The 25,014-nt window shown below is 37.9% G+C and overlaps 2 protein-coding genes across 2 annotated transcripts; one reads left to right on the top strand and one right to left on the bottom strand.

Moving 5' to 3' along the window:
* Nucleotides 1–1,728: 1,728 nt before the first annotated feature.
* On the bottom strand, nt 1,729–5,556 carry LOC131784526 (WASH complex subunit 1-like). Its single transcript, XM_059101341.2, has 3 exons — nt 4,705–5,556; nt 3,877–4,142; nt 1,729–3,103 (listed from the first exon to the last, which is right to left on the bottom strand). The coding sequence occupies exons 1-3, from the start codon at nt 5,460–5,462 to the stop codon at nt 2,730–2,732; spliced, it is 1,398 nt and encodes a 465-aa protein (XP_058957324.2). The 5' UTR covers nt 5,463–5,556; the 3' UTR covers nt 1,729–2,729.
* A 1,723-nt stretch (nt 5,557–7,279) lies between these two features.
* Nucleotides 7,280–24,995, top strand: LOC131784535 (methionine synthase). Its single transcript, XM_059101350.2, has 35 exons — nt 7,280–7,547; nt 7,651–7,758; nt 9,080–9,171; nt 9,658–9,747; nt 10,045–10,114; nt 10,717–10,809; nt 11,840–11,946; nt 12,337–12,396; nt 12,603–12,697; nt 13,282–13,382; nt 13,716–13,777; nt 13,921–13,988; nt 14,543–14,622; nt 14,727–14,839; nt 14,982–15,122; nt 15,435–15,620; nt 15,720–15,899; nt 16,117–16,233; nt 16,863–17,003; nt 17,492–17,581; nt 17,875–17,973; nt 18,125–18,178; nt 18,501–18,617; nt 18,916–19,016; nt 19,100–19,288; nt 19,562–19,643; nt 19,733–19,831; nt 20,295–20,367; nt 20,702–20,857; nt 21,153–21,346; nt 21,990–22,123; nt 22,733–22,799; nt 23,029–23,130; nt 23,425–23,628; nt 23,998–24,995. The coding sequence occupies exons 1-35, from the start codon at nt 7,412–7,414 to the stop codon at nt 24,082–24,084; spliced, it is 3,888 nt and encodes a 1,295-aa protein (XP_058957333.2). The 5' UTR covers nt 7,280–7,411; the 3' UTR covers nt 24,085–24,995.
* Nucleotides 24,996–25,014: the final 19 nt, after the last annotated feature.

Genomic DNA, 25,014 nt, shown 5'->3' with positions numbered 1-25,014 from the left:
AAATTCGTGAGACATCTAACATGTTTACTAGAGCGATGGCAATAATGGAACGTGTGTGAAAGTGCTAAAGTTTTGGTAAAGTCTGAGCCTCGAATATTGCAGATGAGGTATGCTTCGAATTAATGATTGTTGATTTGCATTCTAGAACGTTTGATCACATCTGCAGTGCTCAGTCACATGCGTATGTAAACATTGTCTATCCTTTTCGACTGGTTAATCTTCCTAGGAATTGAAAAACCTTCCAATTTAAGTATATTTGTGGAAATTTCCGTAGATATTGGTGTAGATTGCTTTAATTCCAAAGTTATTCAAGTCAATTACAATTTTCTGAAACGCTCTGAAACTTATACAACAGAACAATGAAAATTGGATTTGTCTAGACTCAGATCGTACCGAACATCCTCTATCCTTTTATTCAGGACGCTAAGGAGTGTTAAAGAAGTATCCTGTTTTTTTTTTCGCCCTCTGTTCCAGTGACGTGAAATTTGGCATCAACTCTCGAAATAGGCATTCTATATTTACATCAGTGACTTGTCCCATTCGGCATATTTACCAAAGACTGACAATAATTAGGCAACCTACAACTAAAGATAACTTCGTTTATTATTCTCTATCCTTTGTCGGAGTATAATTTCGGCAATTGTCAAGTAGACGTGAAAACGTTGCTGAAAATTTTTTTGAAGTGATAGAAGGAAAGGTATTTAGCATTAAATTCTCCACCACATTTTTAGAGGTCAAATTTATCCCTTCTAGGGAAATCAAACATATTTGGTGAATGTTAATGGGTGATGTGGAGATTGATGGATTTTTTAGTTCATCTGAGTGGTTGTGTTACTAAATTACCACAGTTAACTTCTGTCTAAGTAGAGCACAAGGTGATGTATTTAAACAGTGCACCACTACAACAGCAGCACCAGCTGGTTTGAAGTAATAAGTCTAAATCATTTGATAAACACTTCTTGCATCTTCCACTTCAGTTAAAAATGTTTGGACAAGCTTGCTCTCGCCCAAAATTCTTGAGCAGACATTGACAGTGGTAGGCATGTTTTGAAACATAGGGGTCACTTTGTGTGGGATAGTATTTCCTTATGGTAATATCATGTTATGTTCGAAGAAGAAACATTTTTTTTTCTTAAACAACATCTTCTTACAATCCTATCCCATTTTCAGTTGAAAGCTTGTATTATATTTAGAGTATGACAGAGCAGTTATGAACATGTTACTCCACATTTCTTCAAACAATGTATTTCACTCCTTGGCACTGTTTGGACAGGTTTGCAAACCTTGAAAACTAAACTTTAAAAGATGAAACAAAACTTGTCTTGAGTCTGGAGAAGCAGCTGGTAAAAGATTACTATTAGAATTCTCATAAATTTTTTATAACCACAAAGTGCATCATAGTATACAATCCAAATCTGACTAATTCCTCGCGGTAGAAATGACCAGTGTACCTTGGCAAACACCCATTTTAGGCTTGTGCAGTGTAGAAAGTTTACAATCTACCATTTACCTTTGATTCCTCTTGACCTACATCATCACTGATATGTACTAATAGATCAGAGGTTCTTTCACAAACAGACCACGAGTCTCAACAGACTGAAAAATTATGCTTACACTGACTATGTCAATGAAAAGAAACCAGCCCTACATTATCATTGTAACCTGCTATCATTTTGCCAAGCCCCCACCACTTGGAAAAGGCAGAACTCTTTAAAAATTGATAGCCTGTTGATCTTGAACACTACAAATTCATTGGTACTTGATATAAAAATATCGGATATTTAAGGAAAACAATAACTTTAAACACTGATGTTTAACAAATTCAGTGGTTTTAAAATGACAGTAAGCTCAAAAATTCTATAACAAATCATCATTTGCCATAATTACACAAAAATTTTTCAAAGATGTTTTCTCGGAAATAGATAATTGGCACTACTGAGATATTTATCAAACCTTTCAAACAAGTTGCTAATTTTACCCTAGTAGGAATAAAAATCTTGAGAAAGATTCACTAAAACAAAGTTCTCTCTGAAAAACTAATATACACTTATAATATCTAATAACTCTGTGTTAATATTGGTGTGTTGTGAAATTCACTTTTCATAATAATACTTTTAATTCTGCTCTGGGAATAAGTCTGTGTTCATAAGTTTGTAAAGAGAACATCACTCAATTCAAAGTAAGAGGTGGGTCACTGAGACCAATAACAAGAGAACAAAATTTGCCTTGAAGACAAACCCCAGCCACATGAAGGAGAAGTCAGTTTTTATTAGTGCATGCTTATATCCCAAAATAATTTACTTTGCTATACTTGGGAACGACCTGAGGAAGTTTTCTCCTTCCAATTAGGGTAATGTTGTCTCTTTTTCATAAACCTCAAGTGGTAAGGCATGTATGCCGAAAATAGAAGATGCTAGGAAAAGAAAACTAAGGAAGCAGCTGGTCCCCAGACAACTGTGTTTTTGTTTGTCTCCGTCAGCCTGAACTAAGCCATTTCCCCTTCTTGCTTCTTTATTGTTAACACAACAGAGAAGATTTTCCTTTTTTACAAGGATCAAATTGAAAAAGTTTAATTTCTAGTCTATGATATGACATTACACCTTAAAAAAGTAAACAAAATCATTTTATGTTCTCTACTCTTTTGCAAAAATCCACTTCTTACAGTATAAAGCAACTGTCCAAGATAAAGATGATCAGGCCAAGATTGAGAATTAGTGATTGATTACTTATTAATCCCAATCATCACCTCCCCCTGAATGCAAAGAATCTGTGCGATCACTCTTTGGAGGAGCCGGAATCATTGCTGAGATCCTGTCCATTGCAGAGCCTCCACCCGTGGACACTTCAGATGATCCACCAGATTCACCTTTAGACCCGGAGATACCCTTTCGACGCATGGACAGCTTAGCAAAGAGGTCACCCATGAGGTCACCTCCTCCCCCACCACTGACGGCAGACTGCTCTTTCTCTGCTTTTTTCTTCAGCTTTCTCTCCTTTACATTACGTAATTTAGCATTGCCCTTGCCACCTGCTTTGCGAATGGATTCCATTAAAGATGCCCTACCATCAGATGCTACTGCTGCAGGGACATCGGTGGGAAGATCTGCAATGAAGATGTGGAAACATAGAGAATAAATGGTTTCTGCTGACCATTGGAAGATCACAACTAAGTACCATCAGGGGAACAATGTTTAGCTCATGCACATAGTTGTTTATTGATAGTTTGAAACATCGCTAAATGATTCGCCTTGTAAACAACTTTTGAAATTTACTTGGTTGATGAACATGAAGTCAAGAAACATAAAAACAATGTCACAAATATAAAGAACCAAAGATTGTAACAGTGATGAATTTTATCAGCAACCAGTAAATCACCTAGATCATACAATCAACATCAGTAGAACACCTTCAAGCTGCATTACTGTTATATACAGTGGGTGGTGAATGGAAAAAAGAAGAATTTATAATTTTTCCTGCAAAGGTTTTTGCCAAAAAATAGCTATTTATCTTTTTCTTCCTTTAATAATTTGGCCCACGGAAAGTTCCACATTTAAACTAGGTCCAAATTAGTGGTAAGCATGAAAGAAAATGTGCATTAAGCAGATACTAGTGAGGGTATCTCAAGCATTCGCTTTACCGTTAAATCCCAAAAAGTGACTTGCATTCAGTTACTCCTAACAGTATCACTTCTCAATCAAACATTAAGGTAATGAGAGTCAAGGAAACAATAAAAAATGAGGATGCTTTTGATTTTCTAACAAACTCTCCTTGTCAATACCATAGGAAATATATGGAGAACAGTAAGGATAATATTTGTACTTATGTAAGGATGTGAAGGGTTATAAATACAGGTTTCACTGTAAGTTTTTAACTTACCTCCTGAGGAGCCATCCACTGGAGGGGGAGGAGGAGGGGGAGGTGCTGATTCCGGTCCTGGAGGAGGTGGAGGAGGAGGGGGAGGAGGGGGCGGTGGAGCATCAGGTCCAGGAGGTGGTGGCGGAGGGGGTGGGGGAGCTGGACCAGGTGCAGGAGGGGGAGGAGGGGCTCCTTCTGTCTGTGGTATTTCTCCCTCCAGGACATCAGGTAATTCAGGTATATTTGAACCAGGCAGTGATGGTGCTATGGAAGGACCAAGCTCTGCACTGTAGATTGAATAAAGACAAAACTTAGACTCAGAGTGATGCAAGCATTAAAATGGCTAAAATCTATTTTGTGCATTGATCACAGAAATGGATTTAGCTCTTCCTTGATTCAACAACTCTCATAACATAATTAAAGGGCTGCTTGAAATTTCTCATGGACTGCTTAAATCACGACAGGAGTTCTTATTGAGACAAATGGAGACCGAACAACTATGGCAGGAAACAAGTGAAAGCTGGATCTTAACCCTTTATTTCCCAAGATCTGATTGTTAATTCTCCTCTCTTGCTGCTACAAATTTCCTTGTAAATTAGTTATGAGAATTTGCTGTTAGATTGAAATGATTACCTGATAAGTTTAAGTTTTTTATGACCTGTTTGCTGAATGAGATGAGGATTTTTTTGAGAAGAATTTAAATTTTAATCACTTCTGAGTTAACACTCTACACTAACAATATTTCATAATGTTGACATAATAAACAATAAACAAACAATTACCTAACTGAATACCTAACTAACGAAATTCATAAATACATGCAAAAATAAAAAAATCCTGAAGAAGTACTTGTAAGAGAGGTCATCTGCAATCCCAGGAAGATCCGGAAGGTACACAGGTACATCAATCTCCGGTACATCTCCCAAGTTTGGAACGTAGAAGTAATTTTGCGCTGTCAATCTGTCGAGCGCTTCTCCTTGAGTGATGGAAATGGGTGCTGCTCCGATGTCTTCCTCGTCTTCTTCAATGTTGGCCCTTGTTTTGGTAACCGCACCGGCAAGCGGATCTAACATGACATACTTCTTGTACGGATTTTCAGTAGTATTGAAAAGCAACAACGAACTGACTGAATGAAGATTCTTCGGAAGGGAACCCAGCCCTTCCCCTTTCATTTCGTCCTGTTTCTTCTTAACATTCAAGTGTACGTTGTAGAATTGCAGTTTATCCTTCAATGTTCGTTCATCAACTGGGACAAACTTCGAATTCAGGTTGTACGTTTGACGCTTTATTTCAGACAATTCATTTTCTTCAGAATACAGCGTTTCATACGGCTCAAGTTTCTCCGGAGCTGGGTATTTCGCACTCGAAAACACCCTTGTAGCTTTCTTGATTCCCTTTATTTTATCGATTCTGGCTTGTGCCAAATCAGCCCGATAATTTATGGCCTCTAATCGTTTCTTGTTTTCCGCAACCCGATTGCTGATTCGGGTGAATATGTCTTTAGACACTTTCTCCAAATATTCCAACGAATCCACTATTTGGTTAATCGATTCTTCTCTTCGAAGACTCGGTAACACTAGTGGAATGTTGTAGGTTTGAACAGGCATGGCGACTAATTTAATGGAGAAGTTCCTGCTTGGTACCTATGATCCTGATTTAGTCGCCATTTTGGTCACGAGACGTAAGAAACGAAAGACTAATGAAGAGATCTGGGGAGAGTCAAGATATGTTTGTTTTGATTTACTATTCCTTCCTCCAACCCCCCCGGTTAGGTTGATGAGAAGTATGATGACTAATGTTAGCAAGGTGCCACAGCATACCACAATCAAAGTTTGTCTAACGGCAACTGTTAAGGGAGCCTGTAGGGACTAACTCAAATTCAGTCTTGACCCAACTAGTATCTGAGAGGAACAGGTTTAGAGTCCCATCAAAGTCTTAATTTTTTTTGCAAGCTTCTTTTCTGCAATCACTAAAATTGCAGCTCATGTAGGAGGGTCATGGCTGTTCTTGACTTTTTTAACTGCTGATCATCACAGTTTGCAGGACATGTCACATATGAATCTAGTAATGGTGTGGCTTATTGTATGTTCTCAGTGGCTTTTTAGAAGAGCATCAGAGCCTTAAGTCTGAAGGTCTACAGTTTGATTCCCCATGAGGACTCAGGATATTTTTCTGGTCCCATCCATACAACAAAACAAAAATCATCTCTCTCCAAAAATCATATTGTTTTATGGTGTGCAAAAATAGCCCCCAAAACCCTCTAACTATTAATGTTGTTGTAAGCCTTTAAATTGCAGAGATTATGATAGTGATAGACCAAAAGCTACTTTTGGTTTATATCAGAAAAATATATTTAATTAAGTTGTGATACAGGAGATCTTTGAGCTAACAGAGACTGTGACTTGATGTCGGCTGGCTAGATGCTGTTTGCTAACCTTTCAACTGCTTGGAGTGACTAGCATCTAATTTCTCCTTACAGTATCTCAATCAAACATTATATGGTTACGAGAATAGAAGAAATGATCACAAACAAAAGAAGCTCTTGATTATTCAACAAATTCTCCTTGTCCACACCTTAGGAAAGGTATTTATAACAGTATGAAGAATATGCATACTGATGTTAGAGTTTCAAAGGTCAGATGTGGTTTGACCGTTTTTGATGGTGATGGTGATGATGATGACAACAAGTATGACAGCAGGCAATTGAATGAGATGTCAACCACTGATGATTTTGCTAGCTACAAATTACAGATTCCCTGCATATAAATTCATTTCACCAGTTAATTAGCTGAAACTGCTCCAGCTCCAAATTTCAATTCTCGTTCAAACTGCTCTGCATTCAGAGTTCCGTCGATGGCTTCACAGTTCTCGTTGAACACAGAATAAGCGCTGGGTTCCCACGGTTTTCTGGTGTTGGCTTGCATGCTTGAATAAACCCAATAAAACATTGAAAGAAAGAAAAACACGGTTCCAAACTCTATCTGAATAAAGAAACCCCATAGTAAGATCCAGAAGAGAACTTTCAAGAACAAAATAAACCAAGGCAAAACTTCCTCATCCCGATGATCAACTGGATGTCTCTGAAACCATGACGTTAATCTGCTGAATCCCAAACCTTGAACAGAAAAAAGAGGGTCTCCATAAGATTTTTTTGGTCTCCCTGTACTTTTCAGCTCGACTAGCGCGGTATTTTTCCAGTTCTTTTTCCATGAAAAACTTAGTTGGATCTCAAAGTCAAACAATGTTTTCAAATTTCGACATGTTGTTATGTTACGTGTAAAGAATATTACCTAGATGATGCTTATACCACCGAAAAACTTATGTCTCACTGAACCGCTGGCTAGTTAAAACTCTTTCTGGGAAATTCCACGCACGAGTCGCATGACTCGCAACAATCTAACACAATTTTTGATTGGTGATATCACGATGCTGAGTAAAAATACTTGCCAAACTGACCATTCATACCAGGCCTTAGATTCTTCAACATATTGCCTAACCTTAGTACCCAAGCTCCGTTAATTTGCGCAATTTACCATGGCGGGACGGATACATTTATATGATAGTGACAAAAATAGCCGGCACATTACTTAGAAGAAGAAGACTTCCCATTCGACTGACTAACAACACTTCATTTCTATTCTCCAAAATGCCTCCAACTATTAGAGTAAACGATCCTTTAATTGACTCCACAGGTAAGAAAGTGAAATTGTAAAAGATTCTTTTTTTAATTTGTTTACGATGCGCAGCTGTTCTCTGATCTTGAGCTGTTGTTCGTTGGGATGTTTATTCCATCAGACGTGGCAGCAGAAATAGAAGCAACCTTAAAGCAAAGAATAATGATCCTTGATGGTGGAATGGGGACCATGATCCAAAGTTATCATTTGGAAGAAGAGGATTTTAGAGGTAACTTCAGTTTTCTGATACTGATAGTTGGCCTAGTAACTGAGCGAAAAACGGTGTGTGACGTAATTAGTGATCAGAATTCGATCTTCTTTTAGGGGCATTTTTAATCTAAATTTGTACAAGTAGTTGAATTGTTCAATTTTCCAGTTTACTTCAAAGACTCTTTGTTATCACTGCATCAAATAATTCAGTCAAATAGACCTTGTTCTAGGTAATTGTTGCGTTCATCTGTTCATGTCACGCAATGTTGAAGGTTGTGCAAGCTTACGATAGATCATTCAGTAAAATCACTGCACGAATTACGTGACGACTGATTGATACCACGGTTTTAGAAAACTGAAAAGTAGTATGGTTAGGATATTAAGAAATCGATGTCCTATGACTTCCTACGGTGTCCCATGAAACGTAATTTTGTCTTCGTAGAGAAAAATTAGGATTGTACAACTGAGAAGTCGATAACTGTGCTGAAGTGTGTAAGGCCTGACTTAATTACACATTTAGACAAAGCAGAAATTCTCAGCCGTGATTTAATGCACCATTTGTTCAGCCGATCTGCCTCTTGAAGGGCATTTGTCGCTGTAATTTTTATGTTGTATATATTTGTTTTGCATTGTAAAGAAGCAAAATGTTTTAATGGTAACTTTATCTAGGTGTCTGCCCCTCCAAGACATTATAAGCATGAACCAATCAAATTTAGTGTATAATTCAGTTTATTATTATAAATCAGCCGTAAAGAGACTTGCAAGCAAAGCACTGTTTAAAGTTTAGATGCAAGTATCCAAAACCCTGTGCACTCTAATATCAGCATCCATATTCTCCTCATTATCCTCTTTATTTTTTCTATGGTACTGACAAGGGAAACAGTCATGAGCTCCTTCAGATATTGATCAATTTCTTTATTCTTCTGATCTTATGTTTGATTCAACAGTGATCATGTGTGCAGATTCTCCTCATTGTCCTCCATATTTTTTTCTTTGGTACTGACAAGGAAAATCAGTTTAACAATCATGAGCTCCTTCAGATATTGATCAATTTCTTTATTCTTCTGATCCTATGTTTGATTCAACAGTGATCATGTGTGCATATTCTCCACATTATCCTCCATATGTTTTTCTATGGTACTGACAAGGAAAATCAGTTTAACAATCATGAGCTCCTTCAGATATTGATCAATTTCTTTATTCTTGTGATCTTATGTTTGATTCACCAACAACGATATAAGGAGAAATTAGATGCTACTCACTCTGAAGGTTAAAGAGTAAACCTTGCACATATTATTATTATTTTGTTTGTGAACTGTCATTTAATTTCTTGATTGCAGGAGAAGAATTCAAGAATCATCCACACAATTTGAAGGGAAACAATGACTTCCTAAGTTTAACGAGACCAGATATTATAGAGGAGATTCACAGGGTATGGACAAATAACATGTAAACTCTGTTATTGCATTGTGTAGAAAAAATTTTTGAACAGGATATTTTAAATTAAGTGAAGTATTGAAACTTTTGATATGTTATGTTTCTTCCCATTCTTTAGAAGACAAATCTAAGTTGTAAGGAAGATAAATATTTAAATACTTCTGTTATCCATGATTGAAAATTCTTTTTTTTTTGGTTGGCTAGTTGTGAAGTTGCTCGTAAAAAAGAATATTTTATTAGAATTTATTAATAGCAGAAACTGTTGAAGGGATAGATGTGTAAAGGAAACTGCAAGCAATGAATAACTGGGAGAGTATTGGGGTGGAGTGGGGTGTTGGTAAAGTTATTCCTGTGTCAATTATATTAATATAGAGTGTAAGATTATCTCCAATGAATTATATTAATTACAGATCTGCCTTAACATACTTACATGTTTAAATTAAGTTCTTAAGCATGTTATCTATCTCTGTACTCACTCCAGGGTTACTTAGAAGCAGGATCAGATTTTATTGAAACCAACACTTTTAGTGGAACATCAATTGCACAAGCAGATTACGGAACTGAAAACTTGGTAAGTGCAATTCTGCTGCAATAAGTACAGATACCATATGAACACTGTAAAGAATGTTAGAGAACTAAAGGCTGTACCTTTAATTAACAATCAAAATTTATTGTTAACCTATGATAATTGTTGGTAATAGTTTTGAGGAATAATAATTGTTAATGAATGACAATAAGATCATCATCATGATTTATAACTCAGATAATAATGATTTTTATTTGTCAGTATCAATTATTAGTGTTATGATATTTTTATTATTTTTAGTCTGACAACTAATACAATAATTGTTTACCTTTCTATTATTAGGTGTACAGATTAAACAAAACATCAGCTGAAATTGCTAAGAAGGCAGCCATTGAGGTTGCTGTTGCCACAGGTAAAAAGTCCATCAGAGAATAATGCTTGATGTTGTTAAGCTTATTTTCATGTGTTTGGAAAATCTTAGGTGATCGGCCATTTCACTTTTCCCCAACTGTCTCAGATTTTGTGGATATAAGGGAGATTGACACATGTCTTTCCCAAATTCTTCCATTTGCCATTTTTATTATTGTGTAACTCTGTGGTATTTTAGCTAAGCAGCTTAAGTGCTACTAGCAAGTTCAAACTATTGCCAATGTCCCAGACAGTGGAAATTGAAGTTTTCATACATTGTGAATGATTGCCAAGTGTCATTGAAATTTGGGGCACATCAGGAAAATAGAAACACTCCCAATTTTCCAGATTTGTCACCAACCATCCCAGACAGTTGGCAATCTCTATGGTTTCAAGTTTCATTTGTCAGAATAATCTGGGATTTTCCTGGCATGAAAACCAAGTTTTACTGATAGAGAACTGCTCCCTAACTTTTAATTCAACATTTTTGTTTGATGTGAATAAAACATTTTTCAATTGCAGATTGAAATGTATGAAATGTATACTAAATGTCAATGAATAGTTTCAACTGTTTACTCTAATTTGTAATTAATAAAATATTTTTAGGTGTAAAAAGATATGTGGCTGGTGCAATGGGTCCCACCAACAGGACACTTTCAATCTCACCCAGTGTTGAAAATCCAGGATACAGAAACATCAGTAAGTCTATTATTTAGCCCTTTAACACCCAGATCAAATTTGTAATTCTCCTTTCTGTCAACCATACAATTCTTATCATGTTAGTTCAGAGAATTTAGTATCAGATCAGCCAATTATCCCTAAATTTATATTTTTCTTAATTCTCATCACTTATCTGGTTGATACTGCATTAATATTGGAAGGAGAAATTCTGTCTTGGTCACTCATGGGAGTTATAGGGTCAGAGCTATTGGAATAAAACAAAATTGTTGATTAACCCTTTTAACCCTTTAACTTCCAGATCAAATTTGTAATTCTCCTTACTGTCAACCATTCAATTCTTATAATGTTAGTTCAGAGAAATTAGTATCAGATCAGCCAATTATCCCTAAATTGATTCTCTTTATCTTCTTTATCCTCCTAACTTATCTGGTTAATATTGTATTGATATTGTAAGGAGAAGTTCTGTCTTGGTCACACATTCTCCATAGTACCCACTATTCATTTCCTATGATAAGCTGAGTAGGAGAATTTCTTTAACAATAAAGACATTCTTAAGTTGGCGATTGTTATTTTTATTCTCATGACCTCATTGTTTGATCCAATGGCAATACAGTGCGAAAATTTGTCAAATTGTCAAATCAACTCAGCTGATTATGCTCATATAAATTTGACTAGAAATCGTCAATTCCACCAAGCTGATTTTACTTTGAAGAATTTGACTAAAATTCACCAAAATTGTCAAATCCATGAACATTCACTTTGGCTGACAAAATTTTGTCAAATCTGCCATTTTCATTACTGCACGCATTTCTGGACATATGCAATACATTGAGGAGAAATTGGAGGCTAATAACTCTTAGAGCTTAAAGGGTTCTTGAATATCCTTTTGCTACTCTTTGGTCATGAAATGCTGTAACTAATTGAGGTAAGATTATAAACGAAGGTCTTTTTGTTTCCAGACAGCAGATGTAAGATAATATGTAGATGAATGGTTTGTGTTCAAGTTTGTTTTGTTTGTTTGCCAATTGAACTAATTGTTTTTTTTTAGCCTTTGATCAGTTGGTAGAGTCCTACGCAGAACAAGCCAGAGGACTTTTGGATGGTGGTTCCGATGTTCTTATGGTGGAAACAATATTTGACACAGCAAATGCTAAGGTAAACAGGACTCGTGTCAGTAGGCTTGCACTGTCTTAACTCCCAACAGGAGTCAGAAGTGACAGCATGCAAAAACTTGTCAAGGGACCTTCAGCTGTGCCTGTGGCTTTTACTATATTTTGATTTTTGGAATGTTTCTTTTGACAACACATGCCACAGAGTAATTCTGTAGTTTTTGTATCTTGATTTAATCCTGTAACTCCCACGATACAAGAAGTTATTCTCCTAAATGGGAAACTAGTCAGGAGAATTCCATTTTGAATCATAGCAAGCCTTTCTTTTCTAACAACCTGTTTCCTAGATAATGTATCTGAACTGCAATGAGAAGTTACAAGTTAGTTTACAAGGTTAAAAACCTGTGTTAAAGTTTTAAACATGACTATTTTTCAGGCAGCATTGTTTGCTATTGAGCAGCTCTTTGAAAAGGAATACAAGCCAGTTCCAATATTTGTAAGTAATCATGAAAACAAAGTTGTGGAAATTTTAATGATTATTTTACAGACAGGCATGTACACCTTCCATTGACACATACCATTATTGATATCAAATGTTTTATTTTAATGACAGTATGAGGTGTAGTTGAAAGGATTAACTTGTCTTTGACAGTTGTCAGTGGCATATTTTGGTTCACCATATTTATAAATCATTTCCTTTAGGTGTCGGGCACAATTGTGGATAAGAGTGGTAGAACATTATCCGGTCAAACCACTGATGGGTTCGTGATCAGTGTGTCTCACTCCAAGCCTCTGAGGTAGGTTGAAGTAACAGGGACTGTAAGAAATCCACAATGGAGACAGCAATGAGAATGTAGCAAAATAAAAGATGTAATGAGCAAAATAATAGCAAAACATGTGCGTTTTAAAACTTTTTACAATTTGTAGCTGTCCCATACAGGAACAAAGTTGTAAAATCATCAATTTTCATGTCCTCTTAGCAAGGAAACCTCGATGGCAATTTAGTCACATGTTAACTTTGAACTCAACACTACATATAAATGTTATGTCAAATGAATGTGAAGATTTCTTGCTGTCAGAAATGTTGAATGCAGTGAATTAGATTTTTTCAACCAGTACTTGTTGCCATAATGACATCTTATACTCCCTAATAATAATGCACATGTAACAGATGCTTTGCAAGCTAACTTTCACCCCTTCACTTCCATGAGTGACCAAGATAAAGACCCCATCAAAGACCCCATCCAAGCCCCCCCTCCTGGACAAAGATTCCAAATTTATTAGATGGTGATAAAAATTAATGTTTGAGCCAAGGGGGGGGGGGGAGGAGGGAAATCATCTTGTTGTGGGCATTAATGTTTCTGCACTTGTTTATTTGCAGCATTGGACTCAACTGTGCCTTAGGAGCTACTGAAATGAGGCCATTCATAGAAGCAGTGGGCTTGTGCACAACATCCTATGTTCTCTGTTATCCTAATGCAGGTAATAAGAGGACTTCAATTTATTTTTTTTCACTGCAACTTTGATGAGGGTATGAACCCTTTTATACCCTAACTAAAGCATGCATAATTTCCATACTGTCCTCTATACATTCCCTAAGATGCCAACAAGTAGAATTAATAGAGCAATCAAGAGCTTCTTCAGTTGACAATTATTTCCTCTCTTCTTGTGACCTTCAAATGTTTGATTGATTGACTAACAAACTAATCAACCTAAGGCAACTGACTTTGCAGTTACCCAGCTAAGCAAGAACTATCCAATTTTAAACAAAGTATAAATGACTGCACGGTGTAAATAAACGATTATTTACCTTAGGACTGCCAAACACTTTTGGAGGTTATGATGAAACACCAGAGATGACAGCAGAACATTTAAAGGTAAACTATATGTTAATATATACCTTAACAGCATGTGGATACACTATCATCTTGTTCTGTGCACACTATTCTATGCCTTAATTATTAACATGGAATTATTAATATTCTTATAATAACCTAAGTGTGCCTGTCAAAAATTTCAGAATTTTGCTAAAGATGGTCTTGTGAACCTTGTGGGAGGCTGTTGTGGTACAACACCAGCTCATATCAAGTATGTACATTAATTTGATAAAAGATTTATTGATGCATTAGTGCAACACAATTGTCACACTAGTCTGTTGTAAACTTGGTCATCAATGATGCAGTGTCTTCCATGGTACATGTTTTTTAAAATCAAGAAACAATCTCTTGCCAGACCACCTTCCCAACGGGACCTGTCACTTGAGAGGCAAAGTGCTATCCGGTGCACCAAGTTTACTCAGCATTTTTGACTACAAGAATGTGCTTTCGTTAAAAAGGCCATATGTGTGAAATGTAACTTTTCTTAACCAAAAGCTATAAAAAACAACACCAGTTCAGTGAACTTGATATTTCACCCTGCATAGTTCATTTTCCAAGTTCTCTGGTTTTACATTCTCTTTGACTGCATTAGTATAGAATTTGCACCACTGGAAACATGCATTCTTGCTAGCTGCCATATTCTATGATACTCTAGTAAAATCTCTTTGATGCCATTCCATCATCATAATCCTGTGAAATTAAATCTCCTCACTGCTGGCAACTCTAACAACTCTTTAATAAAATTTTTATCTTATTTTGGTTCAGAGCAATAGCTGAGGCAGTTAAACCTTTCAAACCAAGACCATTACCAAAAGATCAGTATGCTAATGCCATGAATCTTTCAGGTATGTGTTCTTTCTCAAGCAACAAGGAATTGCCTTTTTTGCAACTGTTTAACTTCATTTTCTCAGAGTAAATGAAATTTCCTTTGGTGGCATTTAATATGTAGGTCTTGAACCCATGAGAATTACACCAGACACCTTGTTTGTGAACATTGGGGAGCGTTGCAATGTTGCTGGGTCCAGGAGATTTTGCAGGCTTATTAAGGAAGGGAAATTTGAGGTAAGGAAACTGATTTATGTCAACCAGATCACATGGTGATCAACGCTCGCTTTTAAGTTTCTTCAAGCACTGAAAAATTTGCCACTCTTTGATGTAGTAATTGTTTATTTATTTTAAGTCTTTATTTCTCTATAACACACAGGAAGCACTAGCTGTAGCCAAGCTGCAGGTGGAGAATGGTGCCCAAGTTTTAGATATTAACATGGATGAAGGCATGTTGGATGGAGTGTCGTGCATGTCCAAATTTGTCAACTTGATTTCATCAGAACCAGAAATTGCAAAGGTATCAGTATAAAAGATTTTTAATACTTATTAAGTATTAAATTAAACGATAGAAATGGCTACTTGAAGTATTGTTCATGTTCACACCTATTTGCACATTTTTAAAATTTATGTTTTGGTGGCATTCCAAGATTTTATCAAAGATTTACCCTGCATTTTTCATTACTTTGTGTTATATGCTTGTTTGTTTATATGCATTGTTCCTATCGTCTCTATATTGTTTTTGCCCATTGTAATTTACAGTTTTATCACTGCAGTGAAGTGATATATCTAGCCGTACTTACGGTTATTGTCAATTTTTTTTCTGCACCAGGTCCCTCTCTGTATTGACTCGTCCAACTTTGACGTGATAGAGGCTGGGCTCAAGTGCACTCAGGGAAAATGTATCGTGAACAGCATCAGCTTGAAAAACGGAGAGGAAGATTTTTTGGAGAAAGCAAAGATCATCAAACGTTATGGTGCCGCTGTTGTAGTGATGGCATTTGACGAGGAAGGACAGGTAAGGGTTGCGGCTGGGAATAGTTTCCATTTGAATATACATCTGGTCAATCAGTACTTCAGGAATTATTTGTTTAAAATTGACTCCTTTGTCTTACAGGCTGCAGAGTTAGAAGACAAGATCAAAATTTGCACTCGTTCTTACAACTTACTGGTGTCCAAAATAAACTTCAACCCTAATGACATCATCTTTGACCCTAACATTCTCACAGTTGCCACAGGAATGGAAGAACACAACAACTATGGAAAGTACTTTATTGAAGCCACCAGGGCTATAAAGGTTCGTGTTTTTATGGATGCTGGTAAGCTAGACGTAAAGTAATTTCGTCGTTAATTTTTCAAACCTTGGGTGGGAACCAACCATTTACACATTCGCGTCCACTTATCCAAAATGGTAATTACAGTTTACATAATAGAACGTGTTTATGGAAATCTGGAGCGTAATTTGTACAAGATTAAAAGAAATTGATTAAACAAAGATTCTATTTTTTTTATAGCAAACCCTTCCAGGTGCAAGAGTCAGTGGAGGCCTCTCCAACTTTTCCTTCTCATTCCGTGGAATGGACGCAATAAGAGAAGCCATGCACAGTGTATTCCTGTACCATGGGATTAAGGTTAAATTAATTTCATAATATAATCCATGGTTTAGGCAATATTGAGCTTCTTTCAAATTTCACCTCGAAAAGAGAGCGTTCCAAAGATAAACGGGAGAAATAATGATCAAAAATATAAAAATGAGTACAGTTGTTAACAGTAGTTTGAGTCGTGGCACATCTTGGTCCACCGATTCTTAAAGGAATGGTTCTGGAGAGAAAGGCAAACCTAAAAACCTAGAAAAAGATCTGTCACCGAAGAACAAGAAACAATTACAAGCTCAATCCATATTTGACTAGCCTGTAAGCACGCTCCTTTTATTGGCGCTGCAGAACGTGCGTTTCTCCACCGGTGGGGAGATTTGAGACGAGTGGACGAGAGTTTTTGGCACTGCCTAAAAATGCTAGACCCCTTGTCGACTTCTCACCAATTTCCGTCGCTCAAGGCCTCCTACTTTCCCGTCGGCGAAGACACGCTTGTGCCGAACTACGTGCCAAAGGATTATATTTGACATCAGATCCAAGAATCAAACACTGACCAGTTGTGGGAGGGAAGTAATCCTACTCAGTGACATCCTAGCCCCTCCGAAGATTTATTTCATGATTTGTAGTGAGGTTTTAACAGTCATGATCATGTGATTTTCTTGCAGGCTGGCTTGGATATGGCCATTGTGAATGCTGGTAATCTGCCTGTGTATGATGATATTGAGCCAAAGCTTCTACAGTTGTGCGAGGATTTATTGTGGAATAGAGATCCAAACAGCACTGAAAAACTGCTGCAGTATGCTCAGGTATATATGAAAAGATAATCTAGTTTTATCAACTGAGTTGATAATGCAAATTGGCCACTGTAAAGAGTTTCTTAGCTAAGTTTCGAGCGGAAACTTTTCGTCAGGAATGATTCGCTCTGACAAAGGGCTATCGCTCGAAACGTGAGCTCTCTACGGTGGCCAATTTGGATTACCAACTCAGTTGATAAATCCGAATTACCTTGGTACACTCCCTCACTGACGCAGCGCCACAGTTTCTTTAGAAACTTACCCCCTTAATACTTGCGCGTAGTTTTGAATCTTCCCACCCTTCGGGCATAAACTGACAAGAAATATATGTCCCTGTCAGGGGTTTCAGTAAAAACCGGTCATGGGGGGAGTAAACTCCTCCTCCCCCCTCCCCCCAGGGGAAATGGGCCTTATTTCTCCTTTTTCCGGACACAGCTGCCTATTTAACCTTGGGTAAATGCTTATGGAAAAAGTTAGTGAAACTTCCGTCTTCTGCACAGGGAATGGGCAAAGGAGCGAAGAAACAGGTAACCACAGATGAATGGAGAAATGGAAACGTGGAAGAGAGGTTGGAGTATGGCTTAGTGAAGGTAATAAAACAAAAACATTAGTTTAACTCTCTACATCCTCACATCAGTATACATTTTCTCCCTACTGTTCTCTACACATTTCTTATGGTACTGACAAGGAGAATTTGTTTAACAATCAAGAGCTTCTTTCGTTAGTGATTATTTCCTTTATTCTCATGACCCCAATGTTTGTTTTAGGGGCGACACTGGTAGGGGGAAAATAGTTACTAATCACACTTAGGGGTTTAAGGGTTTTGAAACAAGCAATTGTTAAATGTGAAAAAGTGATACAATTTATCTTTGCAATCCTTTAGGGCATCGACAAATTTGTTGTAGAGGACACCGAGGAGGCCAGGCAATGTTCAGAGAGATATCCCCGTCCGTTGAACGTAATCGAAGGACCATTGATGAAGGTAAGGTTTTGTCACAATTCATTGTCCCTAAGCCGGTTGCTGAAAACGAGAAAAGAAAAAGGTGGGACATCTAGATAGCGAATTATAGATGACTTAATTTGCGTTGAGGATCCGCCGTTAAAACTGACCTGTGACTTCTGTTTCCTTATAGGGTATGGGAGTGGTTGGAGATCTGTTCGGTGCAGGAAAAATGTTCTTACCTCAGGTAGGAAGAGAAACTCCACTCTGTTTAAAAAACACAACGAGACAGACTAACGAGGAAGGACTGACTGACGGACGAACTGACAGACTGTCTGACTGACCAACTGACTTACTGACAGGCTGACTGACTGGCTGACCGACTGACTTACTGACAAGCTGACTGACGGACTGATTGACGGACCGACTTACTGAAAGGCTGACTGTCTGACTGTCCGACTTACTGACAGACTGACTGACTGACCGATCAACTGACAGATAATTGACAGTTTAATAATTCGTTTTTCTAAAGCACGCCGTATAATAACAAATCGTACTGCGTTCAACAGGTTATTAAGTCAGCTCGTGTCATGAAGAAAGCTGTGGGTCACCTGATCCCATTTATGGAAAAGGAGCGCGAGAAGAAACTGGCCGAGCAGGGAGTAGGGCCCGAAGATGACCTTTCGGTAAGTATGAGTTCCTAGTATCACTTAAGTAACTTGAGCTCACTATACTTTTGGCTAATGGAACCCTGTTACGGAGCGCTTCAAGTTTTCATGTCGCGGTGGAAATCAAAGACGAGATGACAATGAAAAAAAAAGAAGCTTTGAATCATTACAGTCAGTCAAATCAAAAGAAGATGGTGGACAGAAAAATTGAAAAAAAGTTGGAATTTAAAAAGGCTCCATTGGTCATCAAATCTTTCATTTCTCAGAAAAATACTTCTAATGATTATTATTTTATTATTTGTTTTACTGTTTTCAGAGCCGATACAATGGAACAATTGTCTTGGCTACTGTCAAAGGGGATGTACACGATATTGGCAAGAATATTGTGGGAGTTGTGTTGGGCTGCAACAACTACAGGTAAAATGATACACGATTGTTCTTAGTTAAAGAAATTACAATGAAGTTGTTTTATAACTTTTTCTCGTCTCTGTTGTCTACAGGGTTATTGACCTTGGTGTGATGACGCCGTGCGAGAAGATCTTACAGACCGCGATGAAGGAAAAGGCTGACATTATTGGTTTGTCAGGTCTAATTACTCCGTCACTGGACGAAATGATTCACGTCGCCAGAGAGATGGAGAGACAAGGTCTCAAAATACCACTGCTTATTGGAGGAGCAACAACTTCCAGGTAATTTTTCTTTGTATGAGCTGAATGAAGGCGACACATGGGGCAGTTTTAGGCTCAACAACTTTGATCGAAGGCTATACGATGGCATTTTCTGCCTTTGTCCATACACTGGGCATCCTAAATGATTTTCGCCTATGGCCTTAATTGGCACATAAAATATTCTGTGTGTCACTGGCTGAAAGTTAAGAATTCAATTTGAGCTAGAAGTATAATTCTGTATTACTTCTCTAAACTTTGATAAGCATTTCGTATTTCGTTTTTTTTTTAATCCAGGACGCACACGGCTGTGAAGATCGCTCCGCGTTACACGGAGCCTACTGTCCATGTTCTCGACGCTTCCAAGAGTGTTGTGGTGGTAAGGCAGCTTGATCGTGCTCTTACATTTCGTGTTGTGTTTCGTGGCTTTTTTTTATCAATTTGTAACTTGATAATCTGTTTGCATAGTGCTCAGCGTTGATTGATCAGAACGCTAAGGAGGACTTCATGGAGGAAATCAAAGAGGAGTACGAAGAGATTCGAGATGAGCATTACGATTCTTTGAAGGTGAGAGAAATGTCACTGGGTGTCACAATAACACCCATCAAGGTTGCAAGGTCTTTTCTCTCTACTGGGGATTAAGCCAAGATGTTACGTCCTTAATTGGTTTTGGTTTAGAAGGATTAGACGTTGAATTGGATGTAGACGTGTTGGACGTGTTTAAAATTTATGTCACAGTATTACTGAGGTATTTCAACACTTCCCTTTAACCTTCGAGAACTTGAGTGGGCTAATAATCGCTCAAAGAGGGTTTTTCTGTGGGGAGAAGCCTATGCGAAAGATTTGGGGGCGTATACTTCTTCATCTACCCTTCAAATTTGATACGTGAAGCGCTATTAGCTTTGATTGGCAGTACGGGTTTTTTTTCCGTCCATGAAAGAAAGAAGGATTAAATCCTCTTATCTTTTTTGGCTTCATATTTCAGCACATTTACTAAAATGGTATGATTTTTTTCCTTTCTTTTTGGCAGGATCGCAAGTATATGTCCCTTGAGAAAGCCCGCACGAAGAAGTGCAATCTGGACTGGGTTGACTTCACTCCAGGTTCTTATTTAAAACTGCTTTACAAATTACTTGAAAGTATGACTCAGTCCTTTCCGAAATTGGAACTTCTTTGTCTTTTTAACATATATTGTTGCTGGTTTTTGTAAATATCTTCAGTAAACAGAAAATTTCTCTGCTTGAGGCTCCATTCAGGGATTGTTATTCAATGGCGCCTTTGATTGGCTAGTGTTCAGAAAGAAACAGCCAATCAGAGACAATGCGCAGATCTCCATAGAGCTACGTCATCAGCATGGAGTGTTTTCTGGTAAAAATTTTTAAGGGGAGATAAACTCGAATTTTGTTATTATGACTGATTTTTCTGCTTGTTTTTTAGTGCGGCCTTCGTTCTTGGGTGTCAAGGTGATCGATGATTGCGGTTTGAATGATATTATTCCTTACATTGACTGGAAACCTTTCTTTGATGTATGGCAATTACGAGGAAAATATCCCAACAGGGGGTACCCTAAAATCTTCCAGGATAAAACTGTCGGTAAGTAAAGTAAAAGTAGGAAACTTAAAACTACCACACCAATTCTTTCTGTAACTCAATCTTTTAACTACCAGAAGTGATTAAAATACAACTTCTTCCTATGATATACATACGTTATCCGGCAATCAGGTAATGAGAATTCTCAAACGTATCAGGTTTAAGTAGTTCTCTTGATCCAACACCAAAATCTCGTAAGTGGTTTACAAGGAAATGTGAAGCAGCTAGAAGGGAGAATTAACAATCAGATCTTGGGAGTTGAAGGGTTCACCTCGGATTGTGTTTGCTTCTTCTTCAGGCGAAGAAGCTAAAAAATTGTTCAACGATGCCCAAGACATGTTAAAGACGATCCTTGAGACGAAATCACTTCAGCCGACTGGAGTAGTGGCTTTTTTTCCAGCAAACAGTGACGGTGATGACGTTCACATCTTTGAGGACGACAACAAACGAGAGGGTTCCCCACGGGCTGTGTTCTATGGCTTGAGACAACAGGTAGGCAAGCGTAGCGTGCAGGCTCTCTCTGACCTCGAGATAGTACTTCGTTAAGTAGAAGGTTTCCAGGGGGAACGGAGGAGGGAACAGTCGTTGCCAACATAGTATGAAGAGGGGACTAAAATAGTTGACTGCCAGTGTGGGGACTTAGGGGGGATCAGGTGAATTTAATTGTGACATAGTCAAAATTTTCCTTTCTTTCCCCCCCCCCCCCCCCTCTTCCCCGACGATAAATTATGACCAGTCTCTAAGTGAATGATTTTCAACACAGACTGATAACTTGTGAAACTTCCTTAGCTTCGTGAAAATACTAGTCAAGAATAAATACAAATTTTACGCTTGTGATAATATTTCCGCGTGACTCTTTCCACCATCAGTTCACTGTGTCTTCACTGTGTCTTCACTGTGTCTTCACTGTGTCTTCACTGTGTCTTCACTGTGTCTTCACTGTGTCTTCATTATGTCTTCACTGTGTCTTCACAGTTTACTTTGCTTTTACACATTCATGAAAACGGAATTTACCCCAGCAGAGCGCTAAGGCACTTTATTTGTGTGCAGACTTAAACCTCTCCTTTCCCTACACTAAGCAAACATTTTAAGTTCGTCATATTTCCTTTCTAAACGACTTGTGTCTCATTTTTAGGCCGAAAAGGAGCATGGTGTAGAAGATCCATACCACTGTCTGTCTGACTTTGTAGCACCGCTGGACTCAAATATCAAGGACTACGTCGGCTGCTTTGCTGTATCTGTTATGGGCGCCGAGGAGATGGCTAAAAAGTACGTAGCTAAACGGCATTGAACCCCTTTACGCCCTAACATCATTATGCTTATTCTCAGTACTGTTCTTTATACAATTCTTAAGGTGCTGGACAGGAGAATTTGTTTTAAAAATTAAGAGTTTCTCTAGTCGGTGATCAATTCCTTTATTCTCGTGCCGTTAGTATTTGACTCAGGAGTGATGGTGAAAAGGGAAGTTAGATGCTAGTCACTAGGGTTCAAATGGAGCAAATTGACGGGCATGGAATCTCTAAATGTTTTTATATAGAAACCAAGTTATAGTACATGACTTGTTGTCATTGAAGTCGGCTGGTTTAAAGTAGGTAAAGCGTTTCTTTTTTTCAGTCGTTTGCGCAGTGAAGTCGGAGGATTTGAACTTGTTATGACGATTTTTTCCGTATTTTTTACAATGTTGATGTTGAGAAATAGGGCCGAAAAAGTTCTTCAAATTGGAGTTCATTTTATCGTTTTCATAAACTCACTAAGTTGAATCAATGATAGTTAAACATCATAAGTTTGCTTTCGGAACGCCGATGTCGCCCTCAGTTATAAAGAAATAGCTTACGTTTGAAATCTAACGGAGTGTAATATTTATCATCTGCTTCTCAGATTTGACGAGGATCTGGACGATTACAGTGTTATTATGGTAAAGGCACTTGCTGACCGCCTAGCCGAAGTGAGTAACGTTTCCTCCATTCCAGCGACGTTTAAAATCCTTTCGGAAATATCTAAACTGTTGTATTTATTGAAGGAACTACTTTCCGGCCTTCGACCTGTCTGTATCGTAGATTTCCTTTATCTTTCAAGTTCTTCCTTGGTCTTAATCATCAATTACTTAAATTATTTCAATGTACGAGTTGAATTATGTAAGCCGTACTGTATTCTTGTATTTTTCCTTGTACCAGGCCTTTGCAGAGGAACTTCATGAACGTGTGCGCAAGGAATTATGGGGTTACTGTAGCGATGAAGTTCTGGACGCGAAGGACTTACACCGAATCAAATACCAGGTAAGTTCATGGTGTGTGATTCTGAACTATGGCTGACGGTGATCGCCTTCATTCATGGCTGGAAGACTGGACCCTAAAATAACGATCAAAATTTTAAGGTCTCTCTCTTGAAAATAGACCTAACAATGAAAAAGAGCATGGTTCCAATGGTGATATATCCATAGAGTATGTCCCTAAGCCTTGAAAATATTGGTCACTTTTTAAAATTACATTTCCTCGGCGTTGACAATGCTTGAATTTGAAGACTGGACAACGTGAGTAATGCATAGCAACCTCTTTACTTTACTTCTCCAGGGAATTCGGCCGGCACCGGGTTACCCAAGTCAACCGGACCATACAGAGAAAAAGACCATGTGGGATTTAATGAACTGTGAGAAATTAACTGGAATCAAGTTGACAGAGTCGCTGGCCATGGATCCCGCTGCTTCAGTATCGGCAGTTTTCTTCGCTCATCCTAAAGCTGTTTACTTCTCAGTGGGAAAAATCTGCGAAGACCAGGTAGGACACAAGTTATGCTTTGTTAAATAACAGAGCAATGAAAACCAAGCGCCTTTCCCCACCCCCTCCCCCACCGTCCACTCTAGCTCTAAATTAAACATGGCTGGTCGAATAAACGATCGCGAGCTTTTTAACTTTCGCACGCCCCAAGATGAAGCCTGCAATGCAGCCTATCTGCTCAGAGGTAGGCTCCAAAACGAAAACGAAAACTCACGCTAAAGCTGGGTAAAACGGATCGTGCCTTGGAAAAACGCTCAAGTAGACAAACTAGACGAAAGTTAACGTTGAAGTGTCCTTCACAGACGGTGCCTATGATACAGTTCCCAATAATAATTGCGTCGTGTTTTCCTCTCTTTCTCTCTCACTAAGGTGAAAGATTACGCGGAACGAAAGGGAATGCCAGTTGAGGAAGTCGAAAAATGGTTATCTCCTATCCTCTCCTACGACAGAGACTAAACGCAAACAGAATGATATCTATCAAGATAAACGCGAGTCGCCGTCTTGTTCACGTACTCAATCTCATTCCAAGATGATGCTCTTAAGAGCAACCTATCCTTCGCAGACCTGATGTGCACGTGCTTTTCCAGCGGCGTATTTTTTTGCGCACGTTATGGGATCGTGTTCTACACGGAAATGGGCAAATAACATTAAGGACCCGAATCTTTGTAAATGAAAGCTGAACTCGATAGGAAACGCTTGATAGGCGGAGTACTAAGTATAAAAGTATCAATTATGTTGGTTCAATCCTCAAAAGTCTATTTAAATTATAATGCACTACTGCAAGGCATAACGGGTTTTCTGGGCTATGTCAGCGTTATATCCTCTGACGAGGTGAGTTTGGTAAAATTAAGTAAATGTTTTCGAAATGCACGATGTTGGTAACTATCCGTAATGGATTACTGTGATCGAGGAGTTCGCTATGTAATAGTTTACCTTCGAAAATATGTTTTGTGGGAAGTATTATACTGAAACTGCTTATAGCATCGTGGTATTTAACAAGCATGATTAATAACCTTAAACTTGAACTTTCAGAATTTCAAACATGTTCCTTCTCCCGCCGTTTCAGTTCTTAAAATCTTGCAAGTAGACACTGGAAACAGGCTAGCGTATCGGCAAGAAGGTGTTATCTCGTTATATCACTAAACAGTGTTTAAAAAGAAGCGAAAGGAGAAGGTAGATAGGAAGGAAGAATTCATGTTATTTAAGGTTAATGATATTCTTTATTGTACATCATAATACGTTTTATATCGTGGCTCCGATTATTAAACACAACAGCCCTTGCATAAACTTCAAATGATTTAAGTATGTTTTGTGGAGTACCATTTGTAATTATAACCACTGAGGATAATGATTACTCTCAAGTAATAAACTTCTGTATAAAAACAA

Source organism: Pocillopora verrucosa, chromosome 7, assembly GCF_036669915.1.
Source record: "Pocillopora verrucosa isolate sample1 chromosome 7, ASM3666991v2, whole genome shotgun sequence".
NCBI lineage: Eukaryota > Metazoa > Cnidaria > Anthozoa > Scleractinia > Pocilloporidae > Pocillopora > Pocillopora verrucosa.
The sequence above is the reverse complement of the archived record's forward strand: the minus strand, read 5'-3'. Positions and strand labels throughout refer to the sequence as shown.